Source organism: Paralichthys olivaceus, chromosome 14 (genome assembly GCF_024713975.1).
Source record: "Paralichthys olivaceus isolate ysfri-2021 chromosome 14, ASM2471397v2, whole genome shotgun sequence".
Taxonomy (NCBI): domain Eukaryota; kingdom Metazoa; phylum Chordata; class Actinopteri; order Pleuronectiformes; family Paralichthyidae; genus Paralichthys; species Paralichthys olivaceus.
In genome coordinates this window covers 15,459,165-15,477,602 of record NC_091106.1, presented here as the reverse complement: position 1 = coordinate 15,477,602, position 18,438 = coordinate 15,459,165, and the positions used below count along the sequence as shown (strand labels likewise).

At 39.3% G+C, this 18,438-nt stretch overlaps 1 protein-coding gene and 1 long non-coding RNA gene across 3 annotated transcripts; one reads left to right on the top strand and one right to left on the bottom strand.

Annotated features, from left to right (window-relative positions):
• Positions 1-1,119: 1,119 nt before the first annotated feature.
• LOC138413684 (uncharacterized) lies at positions 1,120-8,469 on the bottom strand. The gene is made up of 2 exons (XR_011246109.1): positions 7,912-8,469; positions 1,120-1,508 (listed from the first exon to the last, which is right to left on the bottom strand). It is a non-coding gene; the product is annotated as an uncharacterized lncRNA (long non-coding RNA).
• Positions 8,470-13,577: 5,108 nt separating this feature from the next.
• plek (pleckstrin) lies at positions 13,578-18,158 on the top strand. Of its 2 annotated transcripts, XM_020090352.2 has the most exons (10): positions 13,578-13,660; positions 13,759-14,652; positions 15,644-15,799; positions 15,951-16,132; positions 16,385-16,476; positions 16,586-16,770; positions 17,043-17,147; positions 17,413-17,496; positions 17,608-17,677; positions 17,812-18,158. In XM_020090352.2, exons 2-10 carry the CDS (start codon positions 14,611-14,613, stop codon positions 17,949-17,951), a joined length of 1,056 nt encoding a protein of 351 aa, XP_019945911.2. In that variant the 5' UTR covers positions 13,578-13,660; positions 13,759-14,610; the 3' UTR covers positions 17,952-18,158. The 2 variants fall into 2 exon arrangements, with proteins under 2 accessions (XP_019945911.2, XP_069394719.1); XM_069538618.1 differs by lacking the exon at positions 13,578-13,660 and having other exon boundaries at positions 14,556-14,674.
• Positions 18,159-18,438: the final 280 nt, after the last annotated feature.

Below are 18,438 nucleotides of genomic sequence, written 5' to 3'. Positions count from 1 at the left end.
GCATCCTCTCGCTCCCTGCTATCCTCTGTGCCCCCCAGAGTAGGAGCGAGCCAGCCCTTCCCATCAAAACACATTATTTCCATGCCAGCACCCTCACGCAGCCACACACACCCGCTTTTAATTAAAACTTGATAAGTCACAAGAGCGGAGATGTTGTAAAGCATTTTGATGAAGACTCCAGATTGTCTTTCATTTAACACGGCACAGTTGTCTGTGCAGGACAAGTAAACCATAAGCACTGTCTCTTTTTTAAGTGGCATTTTCTTTTTTATGATAGTGTCGTATATTGGGGTTGCGATGATGTGAAGATGATGAAGGAATCTCCGATGACACCGTCTTGATTGTATATAAAAGTTTAATACAAAAAGTTCAGCATCAATACAAGCAAAGCAATCTGCCTGGAGAGAGATTCGGGGCCAATGTGAATCTTCTCTGCTGCCTGGAGAGAGATTCGGAGCCAATATGAATCTCTTCTGCTGAGGCAACTTCATCTCCTCGTTTATATAGGAGGGTTGTTTGCGTAAACCTAAAGAAAATGCATCTGGTTTCTATCCAGCTCTTCTCGGTTGTCCAGTGACAAGAAGGGAGACGACACTAGCCCAAATTTAGTGTTGCACTTAGAGCTGTGACCTATCACCCTACCATTTGTTCAGGCTTTCTCCAAATTCCTCAAGACCTGTGGACCTCAAACCTAAAGATAAATTTCTTTTATGGGGAAGACTACACATAGCATTTCAGACACCACATATTTCCCCCCTTCGAGACTACGCAGAGTCTCGAAAAACAAAAATAATAACATATATGTTTAAATTTGTGATTTAGCAACATTAAGTAACTTTATGGAGTGCGAGAGTGAAAAACCTGTCAGGCAGCTATCTTTCCTGAAACATCCCTCAATCAATCTAGACAGGAAAATTCTCCCACGGCCCCTCTGCCTTGGGCGGCCACACGTAGTACTCCAGACCAATCAAAAAATAAAGAATTTAATAATCTGTATATGTATATTACTGAAACTAATACATATGGAAACCTCAGAAAAATAAAATCAAAAAATGTCCAAATTCAGGCTGGTCGACCCATCGCACCTTCCAATGGACCTGTCCTTGCCTAGCAACAATATCCCTAAACATCAAAACAATCAAAAAATCTAAGGTCCCAATATATTCACCCAGTAACAACATCATTCTTCAAAAATTATCGTAAAAGAAAATGTTATAAAGTTAAATATTGCTCATACAATAATAAAAGAACTAAAAGCTAAGTCAAACATTTATATTTTACTAAGATTATCATAAGCATTATCAAAGATTACAACAAAAAAATATATAAGAAAAGACAAGAATATATCACACTGCAGCTCTTTCGCAGCGTCGACTCTCAGTGTAGTGTCGATGGTGTGGTGACTTCTAGACATGTTATCACAGTGTCCTTGCTCAGAGTCCTTCAGTCCATTCTTATTGTCCATGTTTGAGTGTCTTAATCCCTTCAGCATATCCCCCAATATTGTTCTAGGAGGAAAGAAAAGAAAACACCAAACAGTATCTTTTGCAGAAACAATCAAATGCATAGAAATGTATAAGTCATGACATCACATTATTTCCAATTATGAGTCACTATTTCCATTTCCCCCCTTTTATAATAACATTCTATATATATAAAAAATAACAAAAACATAGGGCGGATGATAGACTGCACCAAGACGTTGTTTAATTCCTAGTTTTTGCAGTATTAGTTTTATCGTCTTATCCACGAACTCTTTGCCATTGTCTGAAGAAATTCGATCCGGAAGTCCCCATCTACTGATGACTTCTCTACACAAAAATTTAGCTACAGACTGAGCATCCTTCCGCTTGGTTGGACAAGCTTCAGGCCATCGTGAAAATCTGTCCACAACCACCAGCATATATCTTTTTCCTTCAACTGGTTTTATCATGTCAACATAATCCACTACTAACTCACGCATTGGACCTCTCGGAGTTGGAATGTAACCAGGAGGTACTGGTACACCCCTCCGAATATTATTTTTCAAACAGATGGTACATCTGCCAATAACATAGTCAATTTGTTCAAGCAAGTATGGTGCCCAAAAACCATACTCCTTTGTGATCTTTCTCCTAACTTCCCCCCTTGCAACATGAGCTAACCCATGAGCTTCCTGAATCATCAGACCTAACAGGTCTGGAGGTGCTACTATCAGCCCCTCATGATTTCTCCAAAGTCCAGTAGAATCTCGGGTTGCACCTCGATCTAGCCAAAGCTGTTTATCAGCTGCAACAGCAGTTTCTTGCATTAAGATCACATCTCTGAGTGTAATTTTTTCTTCTAAGTCCACTTCATGAGTGACTAGAAAGATTTTTCCCAATTTATCTGCACATGTGACTGCCTTTGCAGCTTCGTCAGCCGCTTTATTTCCTTGTGTGACTTTGGACACATCAGTTTTATGTGCTGCACATTTAGCTATCGCTATCTCTTTAGGTTTCATCATGGCATGCAACAGTTTCATTATTTGATCGTGATGTTGTATTGGAGAACCATCTGTTTTCTTAAACCCTCGGTTCTTCCACACTGATCCAAACAAATGACACACATTATGTGCATACGCAGAATCTGTAAATATTGTCACCCGCTTACCTTCCGCCAACAAACATGCTTCAGTTAGCCCCACTAGTTCAGCAAGTTGCGCTGATGCAGGCTGTGGCACTACTTCAGCCTTCTCAACAACAAATCCCGTTCCTTGGGCTTTTACCACTGCATAGCCAGCACTCAATTTATCACCCACACGATAACAAGATCCATCAGTCCAATACTCAAGATCCGCCTCACGCAAAGGGAGGGCTTGCAAATCTGATCTAAGTCTAGAGTATTTTTCTGCTTCATGCAAACAGTCATGCGGTTCACCATCCTCTGGGGTTGGCAAACTCTCAGCTGGATTCACCGTGACACACCTGGCTAGGGTGACATCTTCCTGCTCTAAAAGCCTATGATAGTCTCTTAACCTAGACATAGTCAATGTGTATTTACCATAATTCAAGAGATTTCTGAGACTATGATGTGTAAGAATTGTTACCGGATAACCCATTGTGACAGATGATGCCTTATCATACATTAAAGAAACTCCCACCATTGCTCTGTAGCACAGTGGTAGTCCCAGTTCAACTTCTGAATAAGCAGTGGAATAGTAAGAAATAGGTTGAGGAGCTGAGTTGAACTTGCTTCTAACTGACTATCAGAAATACTTCTATGTCCCTTTGTTATCGTCTGACCCAAATAAACCACTTTCTCCTGACAGTACTGCAGCTTCTTCTGAGAGGCCTTGTGCCCCTTCTCTGCCAGTATCTGTAGTAGTTTAATCGAATCCTTATGACATGTCTCTTTATCTGGTGAACAGATGATAATATCATCCACATATTGAACAACAGTGCTTTTTAGTTCCTGATTTATCCCAGCCAAATCATCTTTCAATACTTTATTGAAAATATGTGGACTATGTTTGAACCCTTGTGGCAATCTCTTATACTCATAAAATTGTCCTTTGTATGTGAACCCAAATAGACCCTGGCTTTCTAAACTAAGTGGAACACTGAAAAAGGCACCACATAGATCTAATACTGTGAAATGTGTTGAATCCGGAGGAATTTGAGTTAGCAAAGTATGCGGATCCGGCACTTCTGCTGGAGAATCAGCTACTACTTCATTTACTGCTCTCAAATCATGTACCAGGCGATGAGAATCATCTGGCTTCTTCACAGGTAACAAAGGCGTGTTACTTTGAGGATTCTGTGTTATCTTAAGAACATCTGCTTTCAGAAGTCCTTCAATTTGTGGTTCAATCCCTTGGATTGCCTCTTCTTTTAGTGGATACTGGTTCTTCCAAGGAGGTCTGACTCCTGGTCGGAGTTCAACTTTCGTCGGTTGGGCTGACTTTACAAGTCCAATATCAGTACTATGTCGTGACCATAAGCATTCTGGAACTTGTTGCAGCATTTCCTCTCTCATAGTGTCTAAGCTCTCCTTAACACTGTAGATTGACTCATGTGTCATCCGCACTATTTGTGGCTGTCCCTGTCCTTGAACAGAGATCATAATCTTAATGAATCGTTGATCTTCACTTTTCCAGTCTCATTGGAGCTAACATCTCCCAAGTCCTTTGTCCTCCAAGTTATATCACCTCTCTTTTCCACTCTAGCCAGCATCCGTCTGATTTCAGAGTCATATCCACCTATCATATGCTCCGAGTCACTCTGATCATCATCACTTTCAGTTTCCATCTTTCTCATCCTCAAACCACCTTTAGCTTCCATACTTGTTGTTTTCCTCTTACTTTTTTTGAACTTTTGGATACATTCTTATGGTTGTTTCCGCTTTTCCCATCTCTATCGTTCGGTCATCATCATCTCTGACACGATAGTTTCCTTCCTGACTGATCACTGGGAGCTGAGGATAGACATCCTTGAACTTCACCTCCTTCTCATAAGGTGGGGGTCTCTTCACTGGATCCGTATGTGAGAACGGTGCACTGATTTCTATCATCAGTTTTTCTGTTTCTTTAGTATTTTGTCCTATTTCTTCTGCTCCTCTGTCTCTGCTATCCTTTGCAGCTTTTATCAGTTTCTGTCCCTCATTTTCAAACAACTGGAGAATGCCGAGCTCCACTTGTCTCTTTTCTTTACGTTTTGCCCCTTTTTTTCCTTTCTTTTGGTTTGCCTTATATGTAGACACAAGAACCTGCATTATTTTAATTACATCAGGGTTAAGAGTCCCCTGTACTGGCCATGGTTGGTCAATATCAGGCCAACGCTTATGCCATTTCTCTGATAACTTTACGATGCCTATGCCTTTAATTAAAGGGTTATTTTTCTGTACTATATCAACCGGAGTGAGTGCTTTTGAAGTTTTAATGTCCTTTTTAAACATTTTAATGGTGCCTTTATATCCCTTTATTGTATTTTAAACTAATTATTGAGACTAGGACAATTTAAAGCTAATTGGATCACTTTTTATTTTATTTGTTTCTTTTAATTTAATTTAATTCATTAATTAATTGATTTTTAATAAGCCATTATGTTATAACAATCAGTGAGAGAAAATGAAATTAATTTGTCAACTCTAAAGAAATCAAGCACTTATTGATATAATAGCAAGATCACCACAATAAGTCCACATAAAATGTCGACTCAGCACACAAACAATCTATCAAATTGTAAACACACTTTTCTCAATGTCTTGCAAACAAAGAAAAGCCAATCAGAATTAAAGCTCAAAAAATCTAGCGTTCCAACAAGGGACAAACTATCAGCAAATGTGCTCCCACTCACAGCCAGACAACCACCTAATTGTCATCAAACTAACACACATTCACCTCAAATCATCAAACAATCACAAAATTGAATTATCAATGAAGCTCAAATCAGAATGAACCATACACAGACAACAAATTCACTTTTGCAACTTTCAGCATTGAGTTTAAATCAAATCATCATACTCCATGAATTAATTAAATGCATCAACTGGTCAGTGCTTTGCCAAGCATCTCTATTAAAAAACTACAGCATGTGAGATGTCATATATAAGCAGACAGATGGATGTACTAATGCACTAAAGGTAAAAATGTACAAGTACAAAAGCTGATAGCTCAGATTAGTCCAAGTATAGACAATGGTAGTTTTCTGCTAAAAAGGAAACAACTCAGAGTCTCAAGTTGCTTAATGGATACCAGGCAATACTGAAATGTTTATCTAAGTCAATTTAGTGTAAGAGAAACACATGATGTAGGAGAAGTGGCAGGAGTTCATAAACAAACCATACAAAACCAGATGTTCTACCACTAAGTGTTTGTAAAAGGTCAAGCAAACACCAGAAGTGTCACACAAACATCAATCACAACCAACTCAGAGCTATAAAAGTAACACTTTAACGATCTCCCAACTCGCTCAATTTATCTTCTCACTTTACTGAGGTATTTCTCCAACACCCCCCAAATTGAGAAATATCTTTATAAAAGCCTTTAAGTCAAAGAAAACTAATATCTATCAATAATAATGACTATAAATGAGTGGACATACATATGTTTAAATGCAGATATAGGTTAAAGAGTTTGTGGATAAAACTGCACTGGCCTTAATCAGATTGGAATCAGGAGCTGCACACAGCAAGTATCACTCCTTGGGACACACTGGTCAGCGTCTCTGCTTATCGTCTGTGTCTCTCTTCTCTCCTCTCCCTTACACACCATAGGTGGATAAGGGAAAAAACAGACAGAAACTTAATATCCCACTAAGTCCTTATAAAAGCAAAATAACAATTCAATACAATTTACGCACATCTGCCAACACATTAGATCTGTTTTATCTATGACAGAAGTCATCCACTTTTCAAACATCAGCGCACAGTCACATACCAGACATCATCAATATAAAATTTTATTCACCCTAATAGCATTTCAAATTTTAATAGTATTTTATTATCCCCAAGCAGTGTTTCCCAATACTCTCTTGTTTTATCCATGCTTATGCACACAAAACATCCTCACTGATTTCTTTATTTCTCTTAATAGTTATAAACGTCCTTTTTGGGGCTCATGTTTAACCAATCATTATGTCCTCCTTTCAGAGGCTCATTAGGTTTATTAAAATATTTGAAACGTCCCCAAAGAAGGCTCATATAATTAATCAAATCATAAAGTCCCTTTATCATCAATAGGGCTCATACATGTTCTTTAACAGATTAAAAACAAAATATCTTATATTATAAAATAGTAAGTCTCTTTATTACTCAACCACATGTATTCATTCAATTTAAACCAACACAGCAACACAAACCACTCAGATCAAGCGCTCTCAACTGATCTCACACACATACACACACAGAGCTCCAACAGCTGATCTTACACACACACACACACAGAGAACTTCGGCAGCTGATTTTACACACACACACAGAGAACTTCGGCAGCTGATTTTACACACACACACAGAGAACTTTGGCATCACTCCAAAGACACAGACAGCATCCAATCCTAAAGTTTCAAGTCGACTCATTCATACTTTTCCTATAGCATGCTTTTAGCCGCTCCTTCCTTATCCTTTTAAATCTAAATTTATGCTACCTTTTGAGGTGTAGTTATTCAATGAGAGGTTAATTCGAGCATCTGTTCGTCAACTATTGCTGAAAACTTACAATTGAATTTTATTTCTACATCTCCAGTTCCTTGAACTGACCTGAAATTCACTTAGTGACTTTCTAGGATTTAGGCCGATTTAGAATCGCCTCCCTGAGGGCTTGGTCAAATCCGCGGCTTTTTCTTTTAATTCTTACCTTTATTCCTATTTGCTTTACAAGCATTTACTCTTATTTCATCCTTTTACTTTTATTCCTTATCTTTATCCTTTTACCTTATTCCTTATTTACTCTTTTACCTTATCCGTTTTTACATCTTTTTACACATTACCAATTACTCCTGGGCCCAGGATTGTTACTTACTTTTTTGTTTTTAAACCAAATCCGACTATTCCTTAAAGTCTATTTTCACGCAGCGTCTAATCTACACATGTCTTACCGTTAAGAAGATGAGGGCCCTTTCTTCATTAATCTCGCATGGTGTTATTTAGCTCACCTTATCGTTACTAATCAGACTATTCTACACCTTTACTTTAACTCTGTACTATCTTCAGTACTTTCCATTTTCTTTTACTCATATTCCTTATATTCCTTATATTCCTTATATTCTCTATTGTACTCCCCCCTGTTGCGTTGTGCACTACGCAACAAAGTCAAATTTAGAACGGAGCTCCACTCAACAGCAACACATCATGACATGCCCACACAGATGAATCATTTACGGTGTGACCAAACAGCAGCACACAACAGCAGCAACGAACGTACCAGCGCCCCAATAATGTGAGAAATGCTCACCCTTTTCTTTTGTCGACGTGGTGCGGGAGTAGGTGCGCTGAAGTTGTCGGCGACGCTGCAGGACACAGCACGTCCGAAGTTCGTGACGCCAAGTCTTGTCGTATATTGGGGTTGCGATGATGTGAAGATGATGAAGGAATCTCCGATGACACCGTCTTGATTGTATATAAAAGTTTAATACAAAAAGTTCAGCATCAATACAAGCAAAGCAATCTGCCTGGAGAGAGATTCGGGGCCAATGTGAATCTTCTCTGCTGCCTGGAGAGAGATTCGGAGCCAATATGAATCTCTTCTGCTGAGGCAACTTCATCTCCTCGTTTATATAGGAGGGTTGTTTGCGTAAACCTAAAGAAAATGCATCTGGTTTCTATCCAGCTCTTCTCGGTTGTCCAGTGACAAGAAGGGAGACGACACTAGCCCAAATTTAGTGTTGCACTTAGAGCTGTGACCTATCACCCTACCATTTGTTCAGGCTTTCTCCAAATTCCTCAAGACCTGTGGACCTCAAACCTAAAGATAAATTTCTTTTATGGGGAAGACTACACATAGCATTTCAGACACCACAATAGAATGTGTGAAGGAAATAAAACAGTCATATTTCACCGGTTGCTTTGTCCGACTCTGACCTGTTTTCATGTCTCAAACAGAGTGAGATCATGCCCAGGGCAAACAAATGCACAGCTGGAACAATCATTCATCCAGTGTTAGAAAAAATAAAAGACAATTTAACATTTGTACACTAATGATGTGGGAACAATGGCCCAGCCTGGAGCTATACTAGCATGAATGCCATCATCCATTTTAAGCAGCTGAAGGGGTATGACACGACAAAATCATCCACAGGTGTTCTGCTGCAGATGAAATAGAATTAATTGAAAAAACGGAGAAATAACAACAAACTTCGGGGGAACTGAGACTGAGCAGACAGACGTATGGATGGGCCTCATCGGTGCTCACGTCTGATGATGAGCGGCAATCACCTCACTGGCTCTGGGCAATTATTTAAATCAATGGCTTTTAATAGGTTTAGACAAGTTAAATGAAGGCACTCGAAATCTGTCAGGTTCGGCTTTTATGTGACTTTTTCACAAGTAAACCAAAACCAGGTGCGTGTGAGTGTGTGTGTAACCCAATCATAGAGCATTTTCAATCCAAACGCCATCAGCAAACATGTGTGAAGCGATGGATAAGAGGGATGACCTGCATGAGAACAAACCTGTAAAACAGACACAGTTTTATATCTTTAAACTACACTGTTGTTGCCACAGATAGCTCAGAGATATTAGAATTCAATTCTGAGAATAAATACGTTTGCTCGTGCTTTGAGGCTGTTAGCAACACAGGGGTGGTTGTGGTGGGGGGATGCAATGTAGAACCCTGCAGGGCTCGCAGCCACCCTCACTCTTTACTGATCCTCAATGAAACTGTTTATCCATTAATTTCCTCTTCATTTAATTGGCAGAGCCTCCTCCTCCTCCTCCTCCTGAAGTAGCCTGCAGGTTTATTAGTCCCACCGCAGTGGGCCTTCCTCTCTAGCAGCTCATTCATTTCACTTTGTTGTCAATTTAGGCCGTGAGCCTGATGACTTTGCCCTTTATCTGCCATTTAATTTTACACCCTAACTGATGATTGAATCAAGAGGCAATTAGAGAAAAATCCACCATAAGGGAGTAGTGATGTAATGTTATAGATCAGAGGGAGGTGGACTTTGCAGATGATGGACGTCCAGTCTGACCTGTGGCTGCCTAAATGAAACGTTACATGATTGGTGTGAATTCTGACAACAGTCACACGATAGGTTTTCTGTTCTGTATTATTCCTTTTCTTCTTTCGTCTATTTTCAAAACATTCATCTCATTCAGGGTGTCCATTTGCTCATTTCCCTTTTCCCAAGTTCTCAAACTTTTGTGAAATACTAACCTTTCTTTGCAATTGTTGGGATTCAGTCATAAATATATTTCAAACTACTAAACATCAAACCCTTCAGCTCAGGCTCACGGTAGAGTTGGATGTATGATGATGATTTGGGATCAGTAGAATATGGTGGGATATTGAATAAAATAATAATATTATATTATTATATTATATTATTTTACCAACAGACACTTATTTCCCAACTGCTTGTGTACTAACTAATGCAGAAAGAAATACATTTCAGTTTATAAATGTCAGCTAACACATCAGGAGATTCTCCACTGGGGGTAGAAAGTAAATATAATGGACCTGATTGCACATTATTGATGTAAAAATTCAGTTTGCATACAACAGCTCATTTAAAAAAACATGATGAATTTTAATACATGTTGACCTCGATTCTCATGACTCGGTGAGGCTATGCACAGCGGACTTTGGCATCATTCCTAGATCCACATTGCTAAGTTGGCTCGTAGAAGCAGTTAAAATTATTGTGCATTTGTTTTTCTGTTTGCTTGTTTTTCTCATTGTTTTCTCAAACACTCGACTGAAGCGACTGCACTGCACACTCATAAAAATGTGTGTTATCACACATGAGATCACCATGTGCCAAAATTACATTTGTCCAATATGAAAATAATCAGCTTCTGTTTTTAAAAATGGCATTTAGCAGGATGAAAAACCCCATCAAAGACCAGTCGGGGAGGTCGTATAAGATTTTGCCTTTGAGAATTTATATTTCATTCTGCTGAAAAAACATGTCAGACTCATCTGGTATCATGAGATCTGAGTGTGAATTAAGAGGTCGGCTCAGTGGGATCTGAGGAAACAGACAAATGTTGTGATGCCCAGAGGGAAGGCCAGTGCCATCTATTAGCCCCAGTCTGAGCATAAAAAAGAGATTCACATGGCTGTGTGATTAATGATCAACTTAATGATGCTCTGAGAAATTCCCCATGTTAACAAACATTACCCAGAGAGCACGTACCTCAGCCAGGGCCTCCAAATGAAACCACCTTCTTGATTATTTTGGTTTGGACCTGCACCAAATCGCACAAATTGCATAAACTTAAGATACAACATTTTTTCCACCAAGATCCATGAATTATTTGAAAAAATGTTAACCTGAAAAATAAAATGTCCTGGACTCAGTCCCAGATCCAGATCCACATTAAAATTTAATGGAATCTTTTCTGACCCATATCACATCCTTCCACAAAGTTTCATGATCATCCACCCAGTAGTTTTTGTGTCATCGTGCCAACAAACAGAAAAACAAGCAGCACTCACCAGAGTTCATCCCTCCACCAAGACCCAGCAGTCCCCTTATGAAACTACGTTTAAATTAACTAGATCCTGACTTTTATTTGGATTTGCACCCAATTCCTCTCACTTCTTATCAAGCCTGATTTCTTTCATCAAGATCCATGACTTGTTATCTAACTCTATATTGCAATGTTATAGAAAGTGAAACAAAATTCCCGAACTGCATGTTAATGTGAGGGGTTCCTCCCCGACGCCTACCGCATCCTTCCAACCAAGTGTTGTGTTACTCCCTCAGTAGGTTTTAGGTAATCCTGCTAAGCAACAAACCAACCGAAAACACAAACAGACAGGGGTGAACACATGGTTGAGGTTAATATAATTTTGTACATGTCGTATGTTGTGAGAATGTTATTTTCACATCTGTTATCTGCAGTGATGTATATTTTAGATCTTTAACAGACAGACAGGTTTGCAATATACTGGCAGGTGCTGTTTAAATTTCATCATGCATTTTATATTTGCCATCCACTGCCTGTGTTAACTTTTCTGCCCTATTTCGCTGATTAACAATGAGCACTGCTCACTGGTGTTTGGTTAATAAAACAGATAAATAAACCTGCTTCAGTCGATCAACAGCAGCTGCTTTGTACCAGGGCTGTATGCTCGTGTGCTGCTGCCGTGCGTGCCCGTTGTCCACACAGCACAAAACGATAAACTGCGTCGCAGAAGGTCATGTTCAGAAGTGTGGGAGTACAGCGAGATGGGAAGGAGGTAGACAGATTGAGTGTGCCGTGGAAAAGCCATCAACTGCCCCCCCCCCCTGCAACCTCCCCTTCCATTTTCAGCTCGGTGCACTCTTTAGCAGAATTATTGATGGCGCTTGTGAGGTACAGACGACCGGGATGAGGATGTCTCAGTCCCTGGGCTGCAAAACAAGAGCTAAGGCAAAGGGTGGGGCAGCTGGAGGAACAACACATGCAGTATTTATTGCTGGGTTCAATAAGAGAGGAGAGAAAAATGGAAGTGATCTCGGAAATAATGCAAGACGCAACTCATCCGATACTGATGTTACTGTATTAGCAGTGATGGAAGATGCTGTCTTTATTAATGGGGCGATAACACATGCAATAAAAGGATACAAGCCCTGGGTTCATTTCCACTACAGGATATTCACCTGCACATGGCACTGACTCACCAGGAAGCTGGAGAGAATATTTTCTGTTTGAATATACTATATAGAATCTATCTTAGTGGTCATGGTACATTACGTGCAGTACAAAAGAAGTCCCTGTGTTTCACAATGCATGTCCATAGGTTGTGTCAGTGATTTGCAAGCGAGTGGGTTTATTATTCACGATGATGTCCTGTGTCTGCAGTTTCATCATGCTTACAGTACCTTACTCATCTCCTCTTCAAGTTTTCTTGCTAACAGATCAATTGTTTCTCTCTATTCCCAGGATGTACGCCATTATGATGCTGCTTTGCACTCTGTGTGTAGATAAAAATAAAGACAGCACAGGGAAAAAGAGGAGACACATGGGATTTTCTCATGGCACTTTTAGAGACAGCTAGGGTTAATGCTTTGTTTTATTTATTTTCTGAAGCCGTCCATGACTACAAAATATTCTGTAGTGTCTCATTTGAACATGTCCATTCCCCCCACAGATGACAGTTAATGAATCTCACTGCCCCAAGATTCATCAGGAAACCCATAAACATGTTTATTTATAGGCAGACGTGACACAACACTATGTCCCGTTTGATGAAGAAATGTCAACAGTGTTTAAAGAGTGAATGAGATAATCATCAGAAGGTGACATTTAATAATGCGGTCTGCACAATAAATAAATAAATAGATTAATATATTAACACATTTGCTGTTATTTTCTTGCATGTTCCACATTTTTTGTCTGTCTTTACTGTTCCTGTCAAACAAAGCAGAAAAGAAACATCCCAAATACTTGAAACTGGTTGATAGAAATGAGGCAGCTCTCTCCATGATGAGGACTGTTATGACAGTTAGATATATATGATGCATCCCCCAATTAATAACTTATTCAAAAAACCTGCATTATATGATTTGTTTTCTTTCACATTCTATTTTTAGTTCTTGTGTAACCCCAGAATGCAGCACAGCGCCGCCCTCACGTCATTCAGTTTGTATATTTTCAACGTGTTTGTGAGGCCCTCTAGAGGAGCATCAACAACATCACAAAATACACCCTCGTAAGTTTGCTTCACACAAGAATAGGAGGAATCAAATAAACTCCAAGTGTGTATAGAGGCTTGTATCATATTGTGAAGTATGAGGTTAACTTTATTAATGCTCAGTTACAATCTCCCCTCCTTTTTATTATGTCACTCAGTCGTTCGCCCCTGCCAGTTACTCTTTTGTGGGATTTTGCTCTCATGCAAACAACGTCCTGTTGATCATCACCATGTTGACGCAAACTGACTTCCTTTCATGCAGTGAAAAGAAAACTGTTTGTAAAATCACGTGCTGGGACACGTGTTGTGAGAAAGAGTGAGTGAGTTCTGTCACAGGATGAAAGAGAGCAGAGTCAGGACTGTGAGTGCAGAGTTTCTCTTTCTGTATGATGAATTGTGTCATGTGGTTTATGTTATATGTTTAAATATTTCATATTTTGTTCTTCTTCACACCATCAGCTTTAACTTGACTCCATCATACTTTAGCCACACTGAGTTATGGAGGTAGAAATGACCTTTTATGGAGTCTGACTCAGGTCAGCTGTTATGATTCACTACCCTCAATTAAAACAAACACTCATAGTCTAAATATAGAGTTAAGATGTATTGTTTGTGAGATAATGTATTTTCTTGTCTATGCAAAACCTCATGGGTGTCAAGCTTCCTTTATCTTACTAACCGTGAAGAAAACGGCATCAGACAAAATAACAAAGTATGGCAAATACTTTTGTGTCATCAGACACACAGAGGTTGTTCACTGATCTCAACAGAAGTAAAAGAAACGTAGGAGTACAGATCAAAATTAGATTTGATATCCAAAATTAAAAAACATATAATTGAAAAGTGTCTTCAAATGTGGGAGGGTGCAGAGCAGGAAAAGGTTGACAGCAAGCAGAAATAGCTTGAGATGTAATAGAGGAAGTACCATGAGGGGAATTACTCAACCAACAACACAGAGGAGATTATTTTATATATTATATATATTTAATGGTGGTTAAACTTGACATATTTTTAGGCCAAATAAAAAGGGCGAGGTTTAATTGTAAGTGCAGTGAAATGTCCATATAGGCTTATCATTTCTATTGAACTCTCCGTTTTTGTAACTAAAAACCGAGAAGAGGAAGCTGGGTCACCTTGTCAGTGCTGTTACACACCAGCACAACTTCCTGCTTGTGAGTGTGTGTATTTGTGGTTTTGACATGGACACAGAAGTAGAGAGAGATAGAGACACACAGAAAGAGAGAGAGAGGGTTGGATACAGTTTGACAGTCATTAAAAGAGTTGCAGCCGACAGCAGCAGAGAGCAGAAGAATGGAGCCAGAGGAGATCAGAGAGGGATATTTGGTGAAAAAGGTAAGAGCTGCAAAGAAACACGGTACGAGTCCAATTCCTCCTTCTATTCTTACATTTGTTTGGTTTGACCTTGTTGTTGACGAGTGTAGGAATTAAATTATAGCAGATAATATTAAATTGGAAACTGTATTGCTCCTAAAATAAAGAGTAAAGACAATCTGACATTTGAATCACCAGAGATACTTCGACATTTGGCTTCACAGGGATACACTCAACATGTATCAGTGTATGAGATGAAAAAATATTGAATTCAAAGTTGCAATAAACTAAATAAATAATGATGTGGTCAAACAGGGATGTTAAAGGTTTTTTTTATTTTTCATCGTCAAACCACCACCTACAGGAAGAGTTGTGCCGGTGACGAACGTTGCTGCATAATTCACAGAAACATAATTCTGTTCCTCAGCTGCAACCAAAACTCAAAGTTGCTGCTTCTCCTTAGAAACCACAGTTTTTTTAGGCGGAGACAGTTGTGCTTTTTGTTTTCGCCAACACCCCCAACATGCAAACCTCATGCCTATCTATAAACTTTATTTAAATTAATCTGCTTTCCATGCCCAGTTTTAGTATTAAAATGTGTGTATCTTACTGAATTCCCCTATATACATTTTATGTTCTTTTCATTTTCTTCCAAAGCACTTTGGTGAAATCTTCTGCATTTTAACTTTACGGGTGCCACAGCTGCGTAATGGTAGCAACAAAAGGCGTTGACATAAAACATTCTTCATCATGGACAGAGTGGCGGAACAGTCAGAGGTGTTGGAAGTTGATGAGTGGTGTGTGAGCTCATTCATGACACATGTGGGTGTGTGTCATGAAAGTAAAATTAACGTGAAACACTCAATTCAATAGAAAAATTAGTCCAGGAAAAAAACTGTAACATCCAGGTGTAAAACTATTGAATAATTAAGAATGGACAAGTGCCACAAACTTTACTTTTGGACCAATGTAATAATATGTATACATGGTCACCTGTCTCACTGATCTCCAGGGTACAGTGCTGAACTCTTGGAAGGCCATGTGGGTGGTGCTGTCGGAAGATGGCGTGGAATTCTTCAAAAAGAAAACAGACCGTTCTCCGAAAGGAATGATCCCACTGAAGGGAGCAACACTCGTCAGTCCGTATCAGGATTTTGGAAAAAGGACGGTAAGAATGTTTGAAGTATATGATTTAATCAATGTCTATGTCAAAGTTTAAGAACTGTTATTGGTGTTGATTTTCATCATATCTAAGAGAAAATCCGAGTAGAAGGAAAAAACATTTTAAAAGCGTGACTGACTGATAATGCTTCTTTTAGCTGGTTTTCAAGTTGACCACTGAAAAGAAGCAGGATCACTTCTTCCAAGCTGCATACTTGGAGGAGAGAGAGTTTTGGGTCAAGGACATCAAGAGGGCCATTACCTGCCTGCAGGGGGGGAAAAAGTTTGCCAGGAAGTCGACTAGACGCTCCATCCGCCTGGCTGAAACGATAAACCTCACGTACGTTCTGAGACATCTTGCTGGTGAAATTCTGTTACTGGCAGAATTAGCCAATCATGAAATTGAGTCACAGTTAAGATTAAGCTGCTGTTAACTGAAAAGTCTGTGGCTGATCAGAAACCTGCAAAGGGGATTCAAGTATTTACTCACCATCACAGAGCGTTTCTTTTAAAGGGAATTTTTTTAGAGAAGACTTTGGTATATTTCTTGTAGATATGAAGACATGTTGGATTTACATTTTGTTTTTCGCAGTGAGCTGTACACACTGATGAAAGACCAGGATGATGGAGTGAAAGAGTTGAAACTGGAGCAGGCGAACCGAATCTTCAATCATTGTTTCACTGGTACTGTGGTCTGGGTTTTATTGATGCTACACGTTTGGAAGAATTTCTGTTTTCTCTTTAACCTCATAATGGTCTCAGCATTTTTCTCGCCCTCACTGTTTTGTCTCAGGTGTGACAGTGGTGGATTGGCTGATTTCAAAGGAGAAAGCAAGAAACAGACCTGAGGCCCTTATGTTAGCAGCAGGGCTCCTGAATGAGGGTTTTGTGCAGCCTGCAGGTGACCAGGCCAAAGACGGAGCAGAGAGTGGAGAGCTGACAACCTTCTTAGATCAGACAAACGCTCTGTACTACTTTGTAAGTTCAGATGAGAGTCAGAAAGTACTATTTGACAAACTATGTCATCTTTTTTAATGCACGGAAAGTATTTATTTGTCTTTTTACTTCAAGACAAGTACAGGAGAACAATGAAAAAGCGCATATATGAAAACCTATTTTACAGAATAAAGAATGAAGAAAGTTCATGTAGTTTTGTCCAAGTTCTATTGGTACAGGTATTAGAGACTAATCTATATCGGTTGGGTTCTAATATATATTTATGTTTGCATGGTTATGTTTCTGTGTGACAGGCCGACAGTGGGTTCTTCTGTGAAGGCTACTCCAGTGATGAAGATGTGCTTGTGAAGGAGGAATTCAGAGGAAATATCATAAAACAAGGGTGTTTACTCAAACAGGTGAGTTTGATTGCGTTATTCTGACACTGTTGATTTACACAACTTAGATCTTAGACTTAGATCAAATATTATAATAAGAATCTCCAGATGAGAAACCATCTCTGCTTAACTGTCCCACTGCAAATCATGACACCTATTATATTAATCGCCACACCCAAACACTATAGATAAACATAACACTCAGCAGGCCAGATCTAGAGTAATCTGCTGAAAGAGGAAATGTACTCATATTTTTATTTATTTCTTCCGTGTTCTTTTATCACAGGGACATAGGAGAAAAAACTGGAAGGTGCGAAAGTTCATCCTGAGAGATGACCCTGCTTTTGTTCATTATTATGATCCCACAAAGGTAAAGAAGGAGTGAGCAGTTACCCTCACCCACACGCAGTGCTCAAATCCAGAATGAAAACGTCTGTGTATTTTCCTGCTCCTACGTTCTTCCTTTCTTTCTCTGTGTCAGGGTGATGACCCTCTGGGCTCCATCCATCTCCGCGGCTCCGTGGTTACAGCGGTGGAGTTTGTCCCTGATGGTAAGTGACAACACTGCCACAGGACACATGTCGTCTGTCTGCTTTCCTTCTGCCACCAGCAAATATAAATAGTGTTTACTGCCAGTGTGTTTCGCTTCCCCTTCCCTTTTTAACTCCCTTTCTCGTCTCTCCAGCCAAAAAATACGACGTTGATGGCAACCTCTTCGAGATCATCACATCGGATGAGGTCCACTACTTCCTCCAAGCTGCCACTAGCGAGGAGAGAAAGGAGTGGATCAAGGCGATACAGGCGGTGTCAAAGAGTGGCAAATAACAGGCAGTCTGATTATAAAAGTTTGATGGATCAGTCAGTACATTGAACAGTGTGTCAACTAACAACTAAAACATGTTAATGTGGTGCTGTGCCATCACACAACAATAATAACTTCATCTACCTTCTCTACCCCAACAAACTATATTGTTTCTGTGAAGTATGTTACTAACCAAAGACAAATTTAACAGCATTAAAATTTCAAACTAATGTCTGATGTCAGTTTCAAGGTTATAAGGTGTAACATCTTGGGAGTAATGACTTGATAACATCATGGACATTACACAGTGAATAATTCATATATTTTCAATATCAAGAATGTTTCAAGGTTAAGTATTGTGGTTTATTTTTTATAATTCAGCAACTTTAGGGCAAGAACTTGAAAGTGAAATAGGGAAGAACAGTTTGCTAAAAAAGAAACCTAATAATGGCACTGTGTCTAAATCCTATCGTACAGTAATAATATGTGTAATGTAGTTAATGCTAATAG

What these genes read in the sequence shown, in the direction of transcription:
- plek (XM_020090352.2), top strand. Translation starts at nt 14,611, where the DNA reads ATGGAGCCAGAGGAGATCAGAGAGGGATATTTGGTGAAAAAG. An exon ending in AGGATTTTGGAAAAAGGACG is followed by an intron (nt 15,800 to 15,950) that starts GTAAGAATGTTT and finishes TGCTTCTTTTAG; the next exon opens with CTGGTTTTCAAGTTGACCAC. An exon ending in AAGGGTGTTTACTCAAACAG is followed by an intron (nt 17,148 to 17,412) that starts GTGAGTTTGATT and finishes CTTTTATCACAG; the next exon opens with GGACATAGGAGAAAAAACTG.